The sequence below is a fragment of the Simochromis diagramma genome, unplaced genomic scaffold (genome assembly GCF_900408965.1).
Source record: "Simochromis diagramma unplaced genomic scaffold, fSimDia1.1 OVJJ01000361.1, whole genome shotgun sequence".
NCBI classification, from domain to species: domain Eukaryota; kingdom Metazoa; phylum Chordata; class Actinopteri; order Cichliformes; family Cichlidae; genus Simochromis; species Simochromis diagramma.
Genome location: NW_024386860.1, coordinates 4,423,383 through 4,438,256, shown reverse-complemented (window position 1 = coordinate 4,438,256; position 14,874 = coordinate 4,423,383). Strand labels below are relative to the sequence as shown.

At 40.6% G+C, this 14,874-nt stretch overlaps 1 protein-coding gene across 3 annotated transcripts in view; it reads right to left on the bottom strand.

The window, feature by feature from the left end:
* Positions 1-1,672: 1,672 nt before the first annotated feature.
* The window catches only part of celf3b (cugbp, Elav-like family member 3b), a 32,479-nt gene continuing 19,277 nt past the window's right edge, over positions 1,673-14,874 (bottom strand). Inside the window, exons 5-16 of one of the 3 annotated variants that reach the window (XR_005695576.1) lie at positions 10,021-10,069; positions 9,324-9,452; positions 9,157-9,236; positions 8,675-8,830; positions 8,090-8,234; positions 7,305-7,451; positions 6,956-7,021; positions 6,130-6,234; positions 5,833-5,976; positions 5,498-5,661; positions 4,639-4,737; positions 1,673-2,101 (exon numbers count right to left, since the gene is read on the bottom strand). Coding sequence is in view for 1 of the 3 variants with exons in the window: in XM_040029858.1 (XP_039885792.1) it covers positions 5,534-5,661; positions 5,833-5,976; positions 6,130-6,234; positions 6,956-7,021; positions 7,305-7,451; positions 8,090-8,234; positions 8,675-8,830; positions 9,157-9,236; positions 9,324-9,452; positions 10,021-10,069 (1,149 nt within the window). In the remaining 2 variants the exon portion in view is untranslated. Of the gene's footprint in view, positions 2,102-4,638; positions 5,662-5,832; positions 5,977-6,129; positions 6,235-6,955; positions 7,022-7,304; positions 7,452-8,089; positions 8,235-8,674; positions 8,831-9,156; positions 9,237-9,323; positions 9,453-10,020; positions 10,070-14,874 lie in introns of all 3 variants that reach the window. The other 2 variants (XR_005695575.1, XM_040029858.1) reach the window with 2 other exon arrangements.

Below are 14,874 nucleotides of genomic sequence, written 5' to 3'. Positions count from 1 at the left end.
TTGGCCCACAAAGTGAGGGCGGGGGGTGGGGGTATGTCTTGGTCCTAACTTAACTTTGAATCATACAAGTATTTGAATAGGTCACAAAGATAAGGTTAAATAACATGAGATGTACTTTATTTACCTATTTTTTGCAACAGCTAAAAGTTTAATCAAACACAATCTATGATAAAAGACCTTCAATAAATATAATATTTTATACTTGAATAACATAAAATATTAAAAAAGCCCATGCGGTAATGAAAATATCACATCCTGGAATATTCCCAATTTGACATCTTATCTTTGAATGGCCTCATGCACCATAAAAAATAAATGTAGTATAATAAAATTGATGAGGTCTTTTTTGGCTGCTAACCTCAATCAATAGTGTAATAAATGTCAGAATGATCTCTTCCTATTAAATTATTTACTTGTTTTGGCCAGAGAAACACTTTTGTAGCTGTAGATCTCAGTGGGAAACATTAGAGAAGCATAGGGATTATGTAGACGGATGTGTGTGTTGTGTGTGTATATCCCCTCATCTAAATCCAGATATGTCCACCATAGACTGAAGGATAGAAGGAGTTAAAATCCAAGCACAGGAAATTAAAAGTCTGATGCTCAAAATTTCCTCTACTTAATGTATCCTCTCAGTGGTCTAACAAATCCCACACCTGTGGACTCATATTTAGTCAGCTTAATCATTTTTTCTTAAAAATGTGCTCTGCACACATCACATTATTATTAAATAGTTTTCTCTATTGGTAAATTAATCATTAGAAATAATACTCTTGTATACTTATTCCTGAGAAAGACAAATGCCTCTACTATTAGAAAAGTAGCCTGCTCCCATAAAGAATGAAATGAGATCACAAGCTGTGTAGCTTAATTGGTATTTCAATTCTCTCCTTCTTCTCTGATTACTGTAGCGATGCCCCCTCCTGGTGAAAAGTTGGATGTGCGCTCTCTTCCTTGCTGAACCTTCCAAATGCAGATTTTCATTGGACCAGTCCTGCTCCCTTTCTTCCCCTCCCACATGCATGCAAACACTCACATGGATTACACATCAGGCATTTTAGTATGATACTTTTTATTTAAACTTAAAAAGAGAGTGGATCAAAAACAGGATTCAATAAATTAGAAATAAATATAATTGCTGTAATAATTAATACATACATTATAATTACTCGATTGCAAGAAGTGAGAGAGACAGACCCTCAAAAGTTGTTTTTTTTTCCTCTAGAAAATCCTAAATCAAAATATTGCAACCCACTCAAACCCCCTTTTCTCCCAATAAACAAAATAATTGATAAATTAGTAAATAAATAAAAAATAGCTCAAATATTAAAACCTCCCGAATAAAAGTGCAATCCCTCCCTCCCCCGTGTTTCACCTAAAGTCTAAGTAGAAATTTAAAATAGGTTAGTGATTTCCCATTTTACAATTTGGAATGTATTTTCTTTTCATGAAGATGATGATGTTACTAGTGGTAATAATAATAATAATGATAATAATAATAATAATAATAATAATAATGTTGCTGTGTCCTGCTCAGTGTTTATCTAAAGTAGTATTCTTTTTGCATTTTTCTTGTTTTTTAAATGCTGCTCTTTGTAAACTAAACTATTTACAGGTCATTAGGATCTTCTCCAAAGTCTCTCTAACCTACTCATTTAGTCATCTTTTTTTGTATTTTCTTGGGTTTTTATTATGAAACATCGGTCCCTCTATATTTGTCATGTATTAGACATGGTATAGACAAGTTAAAGTCTATTGGAGTGATATATCAGCAGGTTGATTTCACCCTTCTCACTTGGTCTGAGTTGTCTTAGCTGTACTAAACACCCTGTTCCACACAGACTACGGTCAAACCAAGGTCTCGGCCGTATGGGTGAGATTACTGACTCGCGTGTGTATTTGTGTAAGTGTCAGCAAGTGTGTGTGTGTGTTTGTGCATTTTATGTACATATCAGCCACGAACCCTATGAGGTTCGGTGTTGATGTATGTTTGTGTGTTTGCGTGAGTGTGGCTGCAGTCCGCGTACGCTCACAGGCAGCAGACAGTCTGAAAGCACAATGAACCCTGGGATTCCTCCTCGGCTGGACTCTGAAAGGTCACCTGTGAAGGCAGGAGAGTTGGAGGGTAGAGGGAGTGATAAAAGGAGAGAGGGACAGAGAAGGAGGGAGGATCTGTTAGAGTTATAAATACTCTGAGGCTCTGCGTTTCTCTCTGATCTTCACAGCTTGTCAAACAAGACTCCTGTGTAGGCCTGACTGCCACACTTCCTGCAGCAAACTGCACCTCAGGATGCTGCTAGCTTCGCTTAGCTTCAGTCTCAGGTGAGTGCGTCAAACAAGAAAGCATCATTCTGTCTTTCAGCAGCGGTAACTCATGGTGCTTTAAACACATACACACACAGTGCCTGGATCATGCAACTCAATACAGTGAAAATCACTCAAATGTGTTACTGTGGGACTGTAGGTGTGTGTTTGGATGTAAATGTGTGTGTGTGTGTGTGTTAGTAAGTCTACAGAATCTAGAAGTATGCACTTATGTCTCTGTGTCCTTATGAACATGTGCCTCGATTCATAGCAAGCAAACACTACTACCAACATGCATCACTCTCTGGCATTTGCAGTATAGAAATTCTGGGTGATCATTTTAATCAGGATAAAGAAGTGGCCACAACTTTTTGTATTATACCGAGGTATTACATGGCCTTCTTATTACCCACAAGGATTTGTTATGTAAAAGCTTGTCTAGAAATAGAAGCTGAATCCTTTATTTATAATGTGTGCTGCCATTTGAAAGTGCCTCCAAACACCGACCTGACAGCAGCTACACATTTTCTGCTCTCTGGTAAAGGTTACGGGTTTGTGGAGGATTACATTTACGTCACAGTCTCTCTTGTTATTTTTCTCCCAGAATTCCTATAGTTGAAGGCTGTTCTCCAATAAGCAAGAGGCACTTTTTTTCACAGTTTTTTTTTTTTATATACCACCATGGTAACCACATACCCTTTACCTCAAAACACGAGCTAGAGGGATAGAAAGAAGAGACTGGAGGGGAGAGAAGCAGAAAGAAAAAAACCTGACAGAGAGAGGAGGGAAAAAGAAGAAGATGAGGAGCAAGGAGGTGGTGAGGGGAAGAGGGAGAAAAGAGCACAAAAGAAGTGATAGGGATATATATAAAAAGCTGTTTTCACACATGCACCGCAGCGCTGAACTTTTCTAGAAATGACGTGGAATAGGTGCAATGTGAAAAATTGAAACAGTATTTAAATTGCCTGCTCTCCGGTACAAAGTCCATGTCAATCAAACGTGACGTAAGCGGATTTAGTGTGTTGCAGGTCGCTGCTTTTGTAATTGTGTTAATGCGCTTTGTGTCTGTATGGGAGTTTTTATAAGTGTTTAATATGTTGTCTTTCTTTGTTTATGTCTTTGTTTTATCGTTCATATGATTATGACTCTTACCTGTGCTTAGGTTCCCTTGGATCTTTGCTTTTTTTTTCCTGCCTATGAATGCCCTCAACCTGCCAGGGACTCCAGATGAAAGTTAGCCTGTATCGCAAAATCTGGAAGACTTACGTAATGCACCTAAGTGCTCATCTTAATTATATAAAATAAACATATCCTGTAGGTATAACTAGAGAATGTAATTGTCCAGTGAATTCACCATCACTACTACTAGTTCCAGCGAGTCCTAAGTGGCCTATGTAATGAAGGGCATGTTCGGAAATGTGGTGACCTGTTTCTCCCGACTCTGTCTGGAGTTCATGTGTGAAAATGGCTCAGGAGAGAAAAACGAAGGAGCAAAAAACTAAAGTGGCACATCAAACACTGTAATAAATCACAATCCAGGATTAAAAACTCAGCCTATCAGAGCACAGCTCAACAAAATGCATGCTCGCGCCAAAGTACAGTGTGCCTTTGTCAGTAAAATGAAAGTAACCTTGTCTGTCTCTCTTCTGGCCTGTGTAGCCCATACTTTGGACCAGTCTGTGGCCATATTTAGAGTTCTGTTCAACCACATCATGGCCTCTGTTCCAACATGTACGGCCACTGTATGTTGCATAATATAATAAAACAAGTAAATGTAATTTTCAGTAAACTGTATTGCTGCTCTAGCTTTCTCCAGCAGTCCACCGTGGAAGCCTCTGCACACCTTTCTGTACAGACACCAATACAACGAGGATTACGCTCTCCTGTATTACACGCTAACAGTGTAACACAGACACATACGTACACACAGATGCCCACGCTCACTACTTTACCCAAACCATTTGTTCAAATAATAAACACACCAAACAGAACACTACAGAAACTGATCAAAAACGGGGCTGAAAAGAGTAACGAGCGTTGCTACAGAATTGATCAAATTACTATAAAATGATTCAAAGTATCAAGTATCCAATCGAATCAGTTGATTCTGAGTACAGTCCGGGCTATTGATAGTTATTGATCAGTATGTGCACAGGTCAATACAAAATAAAGTCACAATGCACCAAACACAGTCTGTGGTCACTACAGCAACAGGACATGCAGGTCAACGCATGGCTGGTTGCTCGAGGTGACAGAACAAAAATTGCCAAGGGCAACCAACACAGGCAATCAATCGCCACAGCAACCCAAACACAGGCCAACCAATCAACTTACAACAATGTGAGAGGAAGGGGGGGTCGGGGCTTTATCGGTCACTAGGCAACCATTGCCATAGCGATGGGGTCCTCGTGAATTATGATTGGACGGAAGGATCTTGGGTGTTTCAGGAAAAGATCAAAACAGCAGGAAAGAAAATAAATAAGATTGTCAAAGAAAATAAAAAAGGGAAACAATATTTTAGTATAATTACTCTTCTTGAGTTGATTAAGCTGTTTTTCTGTAAGTTACCCAAAGCATATTTCACTGAAATGTCAGGTTAAAGCTTTCCCCGTCAGTTAGCTGTGCACTGTCAAGTCTAAGTTACCTTGTCCACTTTTTTTTCCTCACTAACCCAAATTTATCCGCTTGCTCCCCCAACACAGAGACAGAGCGCAATGCGTCTTACTCTGAAAACCACGCCCACTGGAGGGAGAAAAAACTCCTCATATTTATTATAGTTTTTATTTTTTTTAATATTATCCTTGGTTTTAAATATTAAATGTGTCTTTTAATTTTAATTTTCTTTTTAATTTAGTTTAATAAAGCTGTCAAACTGGGCTTATTTTTTTTTCAGTTAAAAATACAGTTAAAAAAATTATTTCAGTATTAATTTTAGTTTTTTAAACATTATATTGTGTAAAAGTAATTGTATATACAAATGCAGCATTTTCTGAATATGATTCACAGTCTTGTAAACATCTGAGGAGCATCCAATAAAACTGGATATCAGTAACAATATGCCTGCGCCACACTAACGAGTTTCACTGTTTTAGCCTTAGTTTGCTTTGGGCGGGACTTGATTGCACTCTGTCTCTATACTAAGGCTCACTTGTCTCATATTGTGCCACTCTTCACCTGCTCTCCACCTCCTCACCTCTCTTCACTTGTTCTTTATCCTCTCAGTAGTCACTTAGTATGGGCGGTTGGCATCTTTCGGCCTTTTGAGCTGCACTTTCAGTCTCTTCATGCCAATCTGGAAGCCATTCATGGCCTGGATGGCGGCCTGAGCGCTGGCTGGGTTGTCAAAACTCACAAATCCTGAAAGACAGGCAAAATGCTAACTTTAGTCATTTTGTCAGGCGGGTTTACACGCATTAATTAACACAGTATTTCATCAGCCAATGACTTTTTCCACTTGTCCTTTCTTCGCTCTGATAAACCGGTCCTCCCCCATTCCCTCCCCCTTTCTCCCCCGTCTGCATTTCTCACCGAAGCATTTGCTCTGGTTGGTGGCACGGTCCACAAACACCTTGGCTGAGATGACATTGCCAAAAGGCAGGAACATCTGCAGCATCTCAGAGTCACTGAACTCCTGAGGCAGGTGGTAGATGAAGATGTTACACCCCTCTGGACCTAACACACACCCACACACACACGCACGCATCCACACAGTAGACAGAGTTTGATAAATGATCTCAGGCTGTAAAAACTTTGCAATAAAAAAAACTTTAAATAAGATCACTGGAGAGAGGGGCGTGGCCCCGGCCAGAAAGGAAACCACATCACCTTCTCTCTGCTGCTGTTGCTGGGGCTGCTGGTGTTGCTGGGCAACAAGTGTTGGCTGCTGGGGGAACGGCTGCCCGACCAATCCGTACGCAGCAGGGTACGCCGCTATTGGGAGAGACAGGGAGCAACAAAATATGATTGGACCACAACAACGAGTGGCAACATAGTAGCGTCCAATAGAGTCACTCTGTTCGAGCTGAAACGTCTTCTGCTGAAGGTGAAAACTATTAACTGTAACATACGAGTGGAATAAGTTCACCAGACAATGACACTGTTGATCTGAGCCTGTACACGCATTACATCTCCCCTTGATATTGAATCATGTACACATGATATGTCCTGTGTTACATTATCGCCAGCCTTTTGTGTCTTAATTAAATTGGATAAAACAAAACAAAATGAATTCAGTCAATCAAACTGTCCTTTTATCCTTGACAGTCTGAGAGCAGACACATTCATAACAAAGTCACAAGTCTGCTCATCTTGATTTAACCTCCTCCCTGAGACGTCGGCTGGGAAACACACATATGCATTAATAATAATACGGCTGAATATGGATTAGATATGTGTATGACTTCACTGAAGCTAACGTGATTTTTAGAGCCACGTGTAATTGATCCATATGTGCAACTTTGATTTACAAGGACATGCATATGGTGAACATCTGTCACATCATCTTCAGTGGCTTTTGAGCAGATGTATTTACTACTGATTTTGTTTGCATGCCTCATCTATCTTAATGTAAGCAAAGCACACAGAAATTAATATCTATGAAGAATTCAGATGATTATAAGTGATCAGTTCTGTGATCTGCGCATACACCAACCTGTGTAGTGCTGCATGCCTGCGTAGGCCTGCTGTAGTGGGTCCAAGGCTGCTGCTGGACTCTGAGCTGGGGATATGAAATTTTTAAAAAAGGAGAATTTAAAAAAAGGCAATATATTAATAAATTCTTGTGATTTATTTTATTTCTATATCTGTAATGGACCTGGGGTTTATGTAGTGTTTATTGAGTTCTTGGTTTCTGTTTGTATTTTTATTTTCTATGTCTCTGTTATTGTGTTTAGTCTTATTCACTTTGTCTGCTTTGTGTCCTGCAATTTGGGTCCGGTCCTCATCACAACATCACAGTAGTAAACATATCTCTACACTCCATAATGATTTGATCAAAATACCTTGATATGGGTGAACGCCATTGGTGTATAGTGTTTCTGTTTGTTGCCCATTGGAGGGAGCTGGCACGCTGCTGTAACCATTCACTCCTATCGGTGGAGGAAGCGCTGGCACAGGTGTTGCTGCAATAGTTGGGGGGGTGTTTGTACCTACAGACAGATATCACAGCAAACCAGAGTCTCTGTCATTGCAAATATTTCACTATACCAGAGAGATGAGAGACACGGGTCTTAAAGAATAAAACGTTTAGATTTATGGGAGAAATCTGGTGGTAGAAAGATGGTAGTAGAAGTACAACTTTCAGGATTTTAAAACCCCATTTGGGGGCAAAGTCAGGGAACTAGAATAAGTCTTTGTTCTTCCCTGGCAACACTATGCATGCAGTTTTTATGTCCCAGTGACCAGCGAAATTAAAATGAATTAAAAATAATACTTCAAAAGAAGTGCCTTGAGGCCTTTTAAGATAGCTACCAAGAGGCCTATCTTGCATCTCGAAGGACATTAACTATATTTCCTATGTGAGTACACCTGCTTCAATAACCAAACCTTCATTCAGAGATTCATCTTGCTATACTTACACTGTAAAAATATAAACTGAATGCTTTAAACTCCTAGAAGCAGCAATCTAGACTTTTCTTTTGATAACATGAAACATTAAAAGGAAAAAGGGTTGTGACTATTTTTCTAATGCATCATGTTTGATGTTATAACAAACTGACAAGTACAGCTAGAAGATACATCCAATAATCCAAGAATATATTTAAGTACGCATGGCATGTAAGCCTACCCGAGGATGGTGTGATGGGTGTAATGGGTGTGGCAATGATTCCATTGGCATTGAGTGCTGCCATCTGCTGCATCTGTACGGCGGCAACTGTTGCCACAGGAGACAAGTACGCTGACTGGGCAACCAGGGCCTGCTGTTGGACAAGCTGTGGACAAGGAAGGAAGCAGAAACAGGAAGGAGATGGAGAGGTAGAAGAGAGGAGGGAGAAAGAGGGGAGAAAAAGTGAGGGTGAGAGAGAACAAAGACACAGTTAAATGGGTATGGGAAAAAGAGGGAGAGTGGGAGAAAAAGGGGAAAGAAAAATGAGAGGAAGGGGCAGGGAGAGGGAGTGATGGAGGAACAGATGAATAGAGATCTAATTACAAGGCCATTATGTCCCGAGTCAGTGGGTTAATGGTTGTGTGTTGCGGGAAAGCTAATGCCAGATGACGTATGTTCTGTTGTCTGGGTAATAACATTAGCCTGAATTAGACCACTGATAGCCTCTTCAAACTTATTACATCCTTTCATAAGCACAGCACTCCCCTTACAAACTTGGTGCATGCATGTTCAGCACAGCGAATGTTTGTGTGTGTCTGTGCTTGCCTGTGCGTTGACCGCCTGCGTGTAGGCATTGTAGGCGGGGAAATTGAGGGTCATGGGGCTGAAGATGCCGAGTTGGGAGGCCACCTGCTGCATCCTCCTCAACCCCCGCTCCTTCTCTGTGTCTGCAAACTTCACCACCAGACTGGACGACGCCCCCTGCGAGGACAGAGGTGAAGACAGAATTAAGTTTCAATTGCAAGTAATTTTCGGTGTTAATGGGCCCAGGCTTCGTGTTGATTCATTCATTTCCTCTATCCAGTTAATCCTTTATGAGTCTCGTGGGACTCACGCTTATCCCGGCACAATGAGCAGTGCAGGGCCAAAGCAAATACATTTACATTACATTATTACCTACAAAAAATGCAAACTCTCCCCTGCGGTTCACTGTATAAGCCTTTAGAAGTACATACACATATTTGGTTGTGTCTGTTTGTTTTATGCGTATGGATTTTATCATTTGCGATCATGTGCATGCTGCTTACAGGCATTGTGCGGCTCCCGTGCAAGCTGTTGATGGCAGCTTGGGCTTCGGCATGTCCTTGGAATTTCACAAACGCGCACCCTGTAACAAACAGTCATTAAATTAAAAATAAAAATGGCACTGCATGAAATGAAGCACTTTGTGGTATTATATTTGAGTGCATTTTACCTTTGCTGGTGCCATCAGGCCCTCTCAAGACAGTACACTCATCTATGCTGCCAAAGGGCTCAAACAGCCTTCTGACGTCCTCATCGCTTTGCTGCTTTCCCAGCATGCCCACAAATAACTTCCTGTCCTCTGAGAGGCCAAGGATGTGTGGAGGAAAGGGAAGAAAATGTTATGAATTCAATGTTATATTCCCAATGCTGGCGACATGGCTGGTATAGAGTAAAGGCTGTCTTCAGTAAAAGAAAAAAAACAATCTTTTTATGGCAGATTCAATTTATGTCCACCAGGTTGCAGTATTGACCACAGAGACCATAAACCAGGTGGCATGAAAAGAGTGTGATCTGAATGTGTATGTATGTGTGCGTATTTATAAAAAGCAACTTGCCAGGCACCCCGCTGACTACTTTCCATCTCTATCTGATCCAACTTGACACCTACCCTTCTATCTGGCAAACAAGGACATCTGTACACTGTGAGGACCTTTTGGCCAGTCTTCACAACGTCAAAGGTTTATTACAGGCTTGATTTTACAGTTCTGGTTAGAGTGATTTAGATTTGGATTTTTTTCTTTGTCTAAATCTTTGATGGTTACGTTTACAGTAAGGGGAATGCATTATGTCATTATGTCACATAGACAGAAAGACACGAGTGTGTGTATGCAGGAGTACGTGTTTGGATGTTTAAGCGTGTTTCTCACCGCCTCTGCCCTCGCTGTCAGCTGGTTTCACCTGGATTGGCCGATTCATCTGAGGGACAAACAAGCAGGAATACGGATGGTCAACATAAACAAGCCTCTCCTGGACATATTTGTTTTCTAAGACTGACTTCACTTTCATTAAATTTTAGGTAACATATTTTACTCAAACATTAATTGGTGTTTTGTAAATGAGCAGGTATCCATCAAAGAAATTTTGGCTTTCCACCAGAGTAAAATCAATATTTTGAACCTTTTTTTTTTTTTAAAGGCGGGTTTAATTTACTTTAGCAAAAAAAATCATTTTTGTTCACCAACTGGGCAGCAATACCAGGAAAATGCACAGAAATCTCTTAAACAACATAACCCAGAGTCATTACTGTAACTATATGCTGAATATTCACACCTGTGTACATAACCAAGGTCTGATATTGATTCAGGGAAAACATCGGTTTTTGTGGCATGTTTTGAAATCCAGACAAGCATCAAGTGTAATGACAAATCAGACACAAATACTAATATTGTTGTAAAAGTAAAGATGAATGGACTGTAGCTGTTATTTTTATGTGGCTCCTGTGTGTATCCAAGTGGGATTTTTTTTTAGCAGCAGATAAATGAATGTTAGCAGGTAACAGGTGTGTCTGAACTCTGTCCGAGGCTGGTTGATCCCTGTCAAACGCACACAGTCTTACTACCTATGATTTCTCACTCTCTCTCTCTCTCTCTCTCTCTCGGTCTCTCTGTCTCACACACGCATGCAGGAGTACTGAGGAGGATTGAGAAGTGACGAGATTAAGAATGCAGGCCAGCTGATCAGGATTACTGAAGAACTACGGATTAGATGAGGGACAAGAGGAGGTTGAGATACGGCGACGAGGCGGAGGAGGCAAGGGAGAGAGAGAGATTTTGTAGTGGGGTGAAATGACAAGTGTGTAACAGGACCAGGCGCGGTCAGCTAAAAATAAAAGGATGCTGAACGAGAGACAGAAAGAGAGAGACCTGGGGGACCCTGCCTAACTTCGACCGACTGAAAGGGCAGGTGGAAGGCCAAGAGGAACCTGGGGAATGAATGGAAAGGCTGGAAAAAGAAGTAGTACATGATGAGCGAGACAGAGAGACCGAGTGTGGGAGGATGAAAGCAGAGCTGCCCCTGAGAAGATGATTCAAAAAGAATAGAAAGAGAAATAGGGGATGGAGGGAGGGCGGGAGGGAGGAGCTGGGCGTGATTCAGTCGTGACTTGCTCTATCTTTAAAAAATGTCACGACTACACCAATCCACTGCCATGAATGCTAATGCACGCGTGCAAACACACGTTCTCCATGTCTCCCCCTATTCGTTCGCTATTTAGAGAAAGAAACACAGGTCTGACGCACACACACACGTAGAAGCACACATAGGCACAAAAACATACTAAACACACACAGTGCTTAGTCATAGCACTGAGGCAATGAGGCACAGTGTTAATGCCAGGGGAATGGGCTGGGGGAGGAGGAAGAGGAGGAGGAGGGCTGCAGAATGATGGCGGTGAAAAGAGGAAAGCAAGAAGAGAAGCAGGGGGGTGGAAGGAAGGGAGGAGGGCAAAGCCGTAAAGACATAGAAGACAATTCTAGTTTCAAAATAACTTCTAAAAGTTTGAAATAAATAATGTTAAAGAAATCATGTACTTATGTCTCACTGCCAGTCAAAATGTGATATTTCCTTTAAAATAGGTTCTTTATGTCTATGAGGAGTTACTGAAAAATGGGAATAAAAACACAGGAAGAGAAAAGGAGGGCAGAGAGAAGGAGGATCAGAGCTGCAGAATGAAGGTGATGAAAAGAAGGAAACAAGAAGAGAAAAAAGAAGGCTGGATCAAAAGGAGGGATGGAGGTAGGAGACGAGGCTAAAGGAGATATGAGCCAGTGAAGTGACATCTAAATATACAGCAAGAAAACACGCTCATGAAGTACAGTTTCACATTTTGCAAAATAAATTCAAAATGAATTCTAAAACTATTTATTATTAATTATATACTTTTTTGATTGTAAGCAAAAAATAAATCAAAATAGAACAAATAAAGAACATGGATCTCACCAAAAAGCTCTTATCTGTGGGTACATTACTCTAAAACGTGGAGGAATATAATCTTCATTCATATGCAGAGATTTGCTATGTTTGTTCTTTAACACATTACTAATAATAATAATAGTAATGAGGAAACTATAATAATAGTATTATATTATTATATATAGGTCTCAAAAAGAAGCCATGTATATATTAATACCTCACTGCCAGCCAAAATATGATTTTAAGCTCAATAATATGTAGTTTACAGCTATAGTTATTGAAAGACGGTGATAAAAACAGAGGAAGAAAAAAAGATGGGAAGAGACAGAGAGGAGGAGGAGAAGTACGGTGGAAGAAAGCGAGGAAGGGGAGAGAAAGAATGGAGAGAGGTCCCAGTGGGGTGTTAAGGCAATGTAATGAAGCTGGTAATTGAAGAGAGGGCAGAGCAGCGAGAGACTGATCCATACATTTGATTAATCAGCTCTTAGCTGTCACCACAAAGCTATTGATCTAAGACAAGGCCATCACACACACACACACACACACACACACACACACACACACACACACACACACACACACACCACACACACACACACACACACACACACACAAACATTGGCACACAAGGGGTGTGCAAAGGAAGGAATGATATGTACTTTTAACCCCACACTTTTATCGACTCGAGCTGTCAGCATCATCATAAACTTATGGAAAATACACATACACTTCCCCCTGACCGTTTTCCATAACCTTGAATCCATCCATATCCATCCATCCATCCATAACCTTGCATCCATCCATCCATCCATCCATCCATCCATCATAATCCTAGCCCTGCTCAGGGTGCTTTTGCTGTCCATCTAAGTTGCCATCCATCTTGTGATACAAACTCATTGATCAGCTCCGTCTTGTCCATTGATTTCGGATTGTGTTGTAGAGCAGGCTGATTGTAGCAGGATCTGCATCCACTGACCCTTTCCCTATCCCTCTAGCCATCCATCACTTCTTCCATTTGTTCATTCATTAGGCCTATTCAAGATCATCCTTGAAACAGACTGAACAGAAACACCTCCTGATTTCAAACTAAGGCCTTTGAATCAAAGCTTATCAAAGCATCTGTGCGAGTGTGCGTGCGTGTGTGTGTGTGTGTGTGTAAACTTTAATAGAACCATATAATATGAATCCCACATGATGTACTGCAAAGGATGAGAGGAAGAATCAGAAGAGATGAGGAAAAGCAGCAGGTGAAAGGTGCAGTCGGCCGGCATAAAGACACAATAGCACTGGAAAATTGGCATAGCAACGAGATCGTTGTCATGGCAATCATATGACGGCACACTGGGTAGGTAAACAAGAACGCTGGTTGCCAAGGGCGACTCCTGTGCTCTTTGAGTAAACAAAGAATTTGTGCTGGAGGAGCGTTTGCTGGCTTTAACATCACACATTTTTCCTGCCTTGTAAAATAATAAGAGAAAGATGAGCATTTATCATAAGGGCATAACACATAGAATATCATGAAACCCTCAGAATTGGCTGATTTGTAAAATAACTTCAGTATATTTAATGAAGCCCTACATGAAAACGCTTCAAAATTTTCATGTAGATGTACAAAGGGGTGGGTCAAAATTTGGTGCTTTTTTTTAAGTCACCTCATTTTTACCAGCATTTTTTAAAGCAGGATAAGTAAAAAAGGAGGTAGCCACATGAATTTTTCAGGGCTGAAATTCACATTTAAGCTCATTCAAAGACAGCAAGCAAATCAATTTTACACCCACTCAAAGTGTCTCAATCTAAAACAATCTAGACTGATTTCTTCCCACCTTTGCGCCATCGGTATAGGATATATAACAAAAGCAAAAGTGCACTTTAATGTCGCTGACAGTGAGTAGCAAAAAAACCCAAAAAAACGGTACCCTGGATGCTTAATCTGTTTTCACAGAAAATCACATCTGTGAGCCACATCTCCACGTGCGATAGGTGGCTTGTCAAAAAAATACCATCTAAAAGGTTTCCTGTTTACCTACATTTAAATATGAGGCTCATTTTCTAACTGTGATTTCTTCTGACACAGGAGAATCATGGCTATCATATGCTCCAAACCGCTTTGATGGTTAAGCCTTAAAATAAAAATACCGCTAAAATTAGATTTTGGCGTTTGTATGCAAAGTTATCACATGTAAAAGGTCTGCCTTTTACCTACATTTTCATACCAGACATTTTTTTAAATGTAAATTCTGCTTTCCCCTGTTCATCGTCCCTCTAACACATCCTCTTATTGTACCATCATAGAGAGAAAAATGAGCCCCGAGTAAGTGTAAATATATATGAGCAATAAGATGAGAATAATGGAGAGATAAAGGCAGTCTTAATAAGTAAGGGTGAGGGATTGAATCTACATTGTAGTAATTAAAATTCCCTTGAGCCCCAGTGAAAAATTCAAACATAGTATAGCCCCCGCTAGTCATTCACACTGTATTTCTGTCTCCTTTACTCCAGCACTCATGAACAGCCACACGCTCCTTTCGAGTCGAATTATCCTCTAATTACTCACGTTCCAATTAGGGCTTAATTAACAGTAACCATCTGCAAACACGTACAAGGAGCTGGCTTCATACTGGAGCGTGGTTTGATCCGTCCTGCTGCATACTAAGAAGCCCTCCCTGAGAGGCAGAGTTTCTATATCTCAGAGGAAAGTGAATTCATATGTGAGGCCACGCATGAGGGTGAGATATGTGATATACGATGGTGTGCGTGTGAGGCACATCCACACACACAAACACACACATGCACGATCATGTACGGCATGC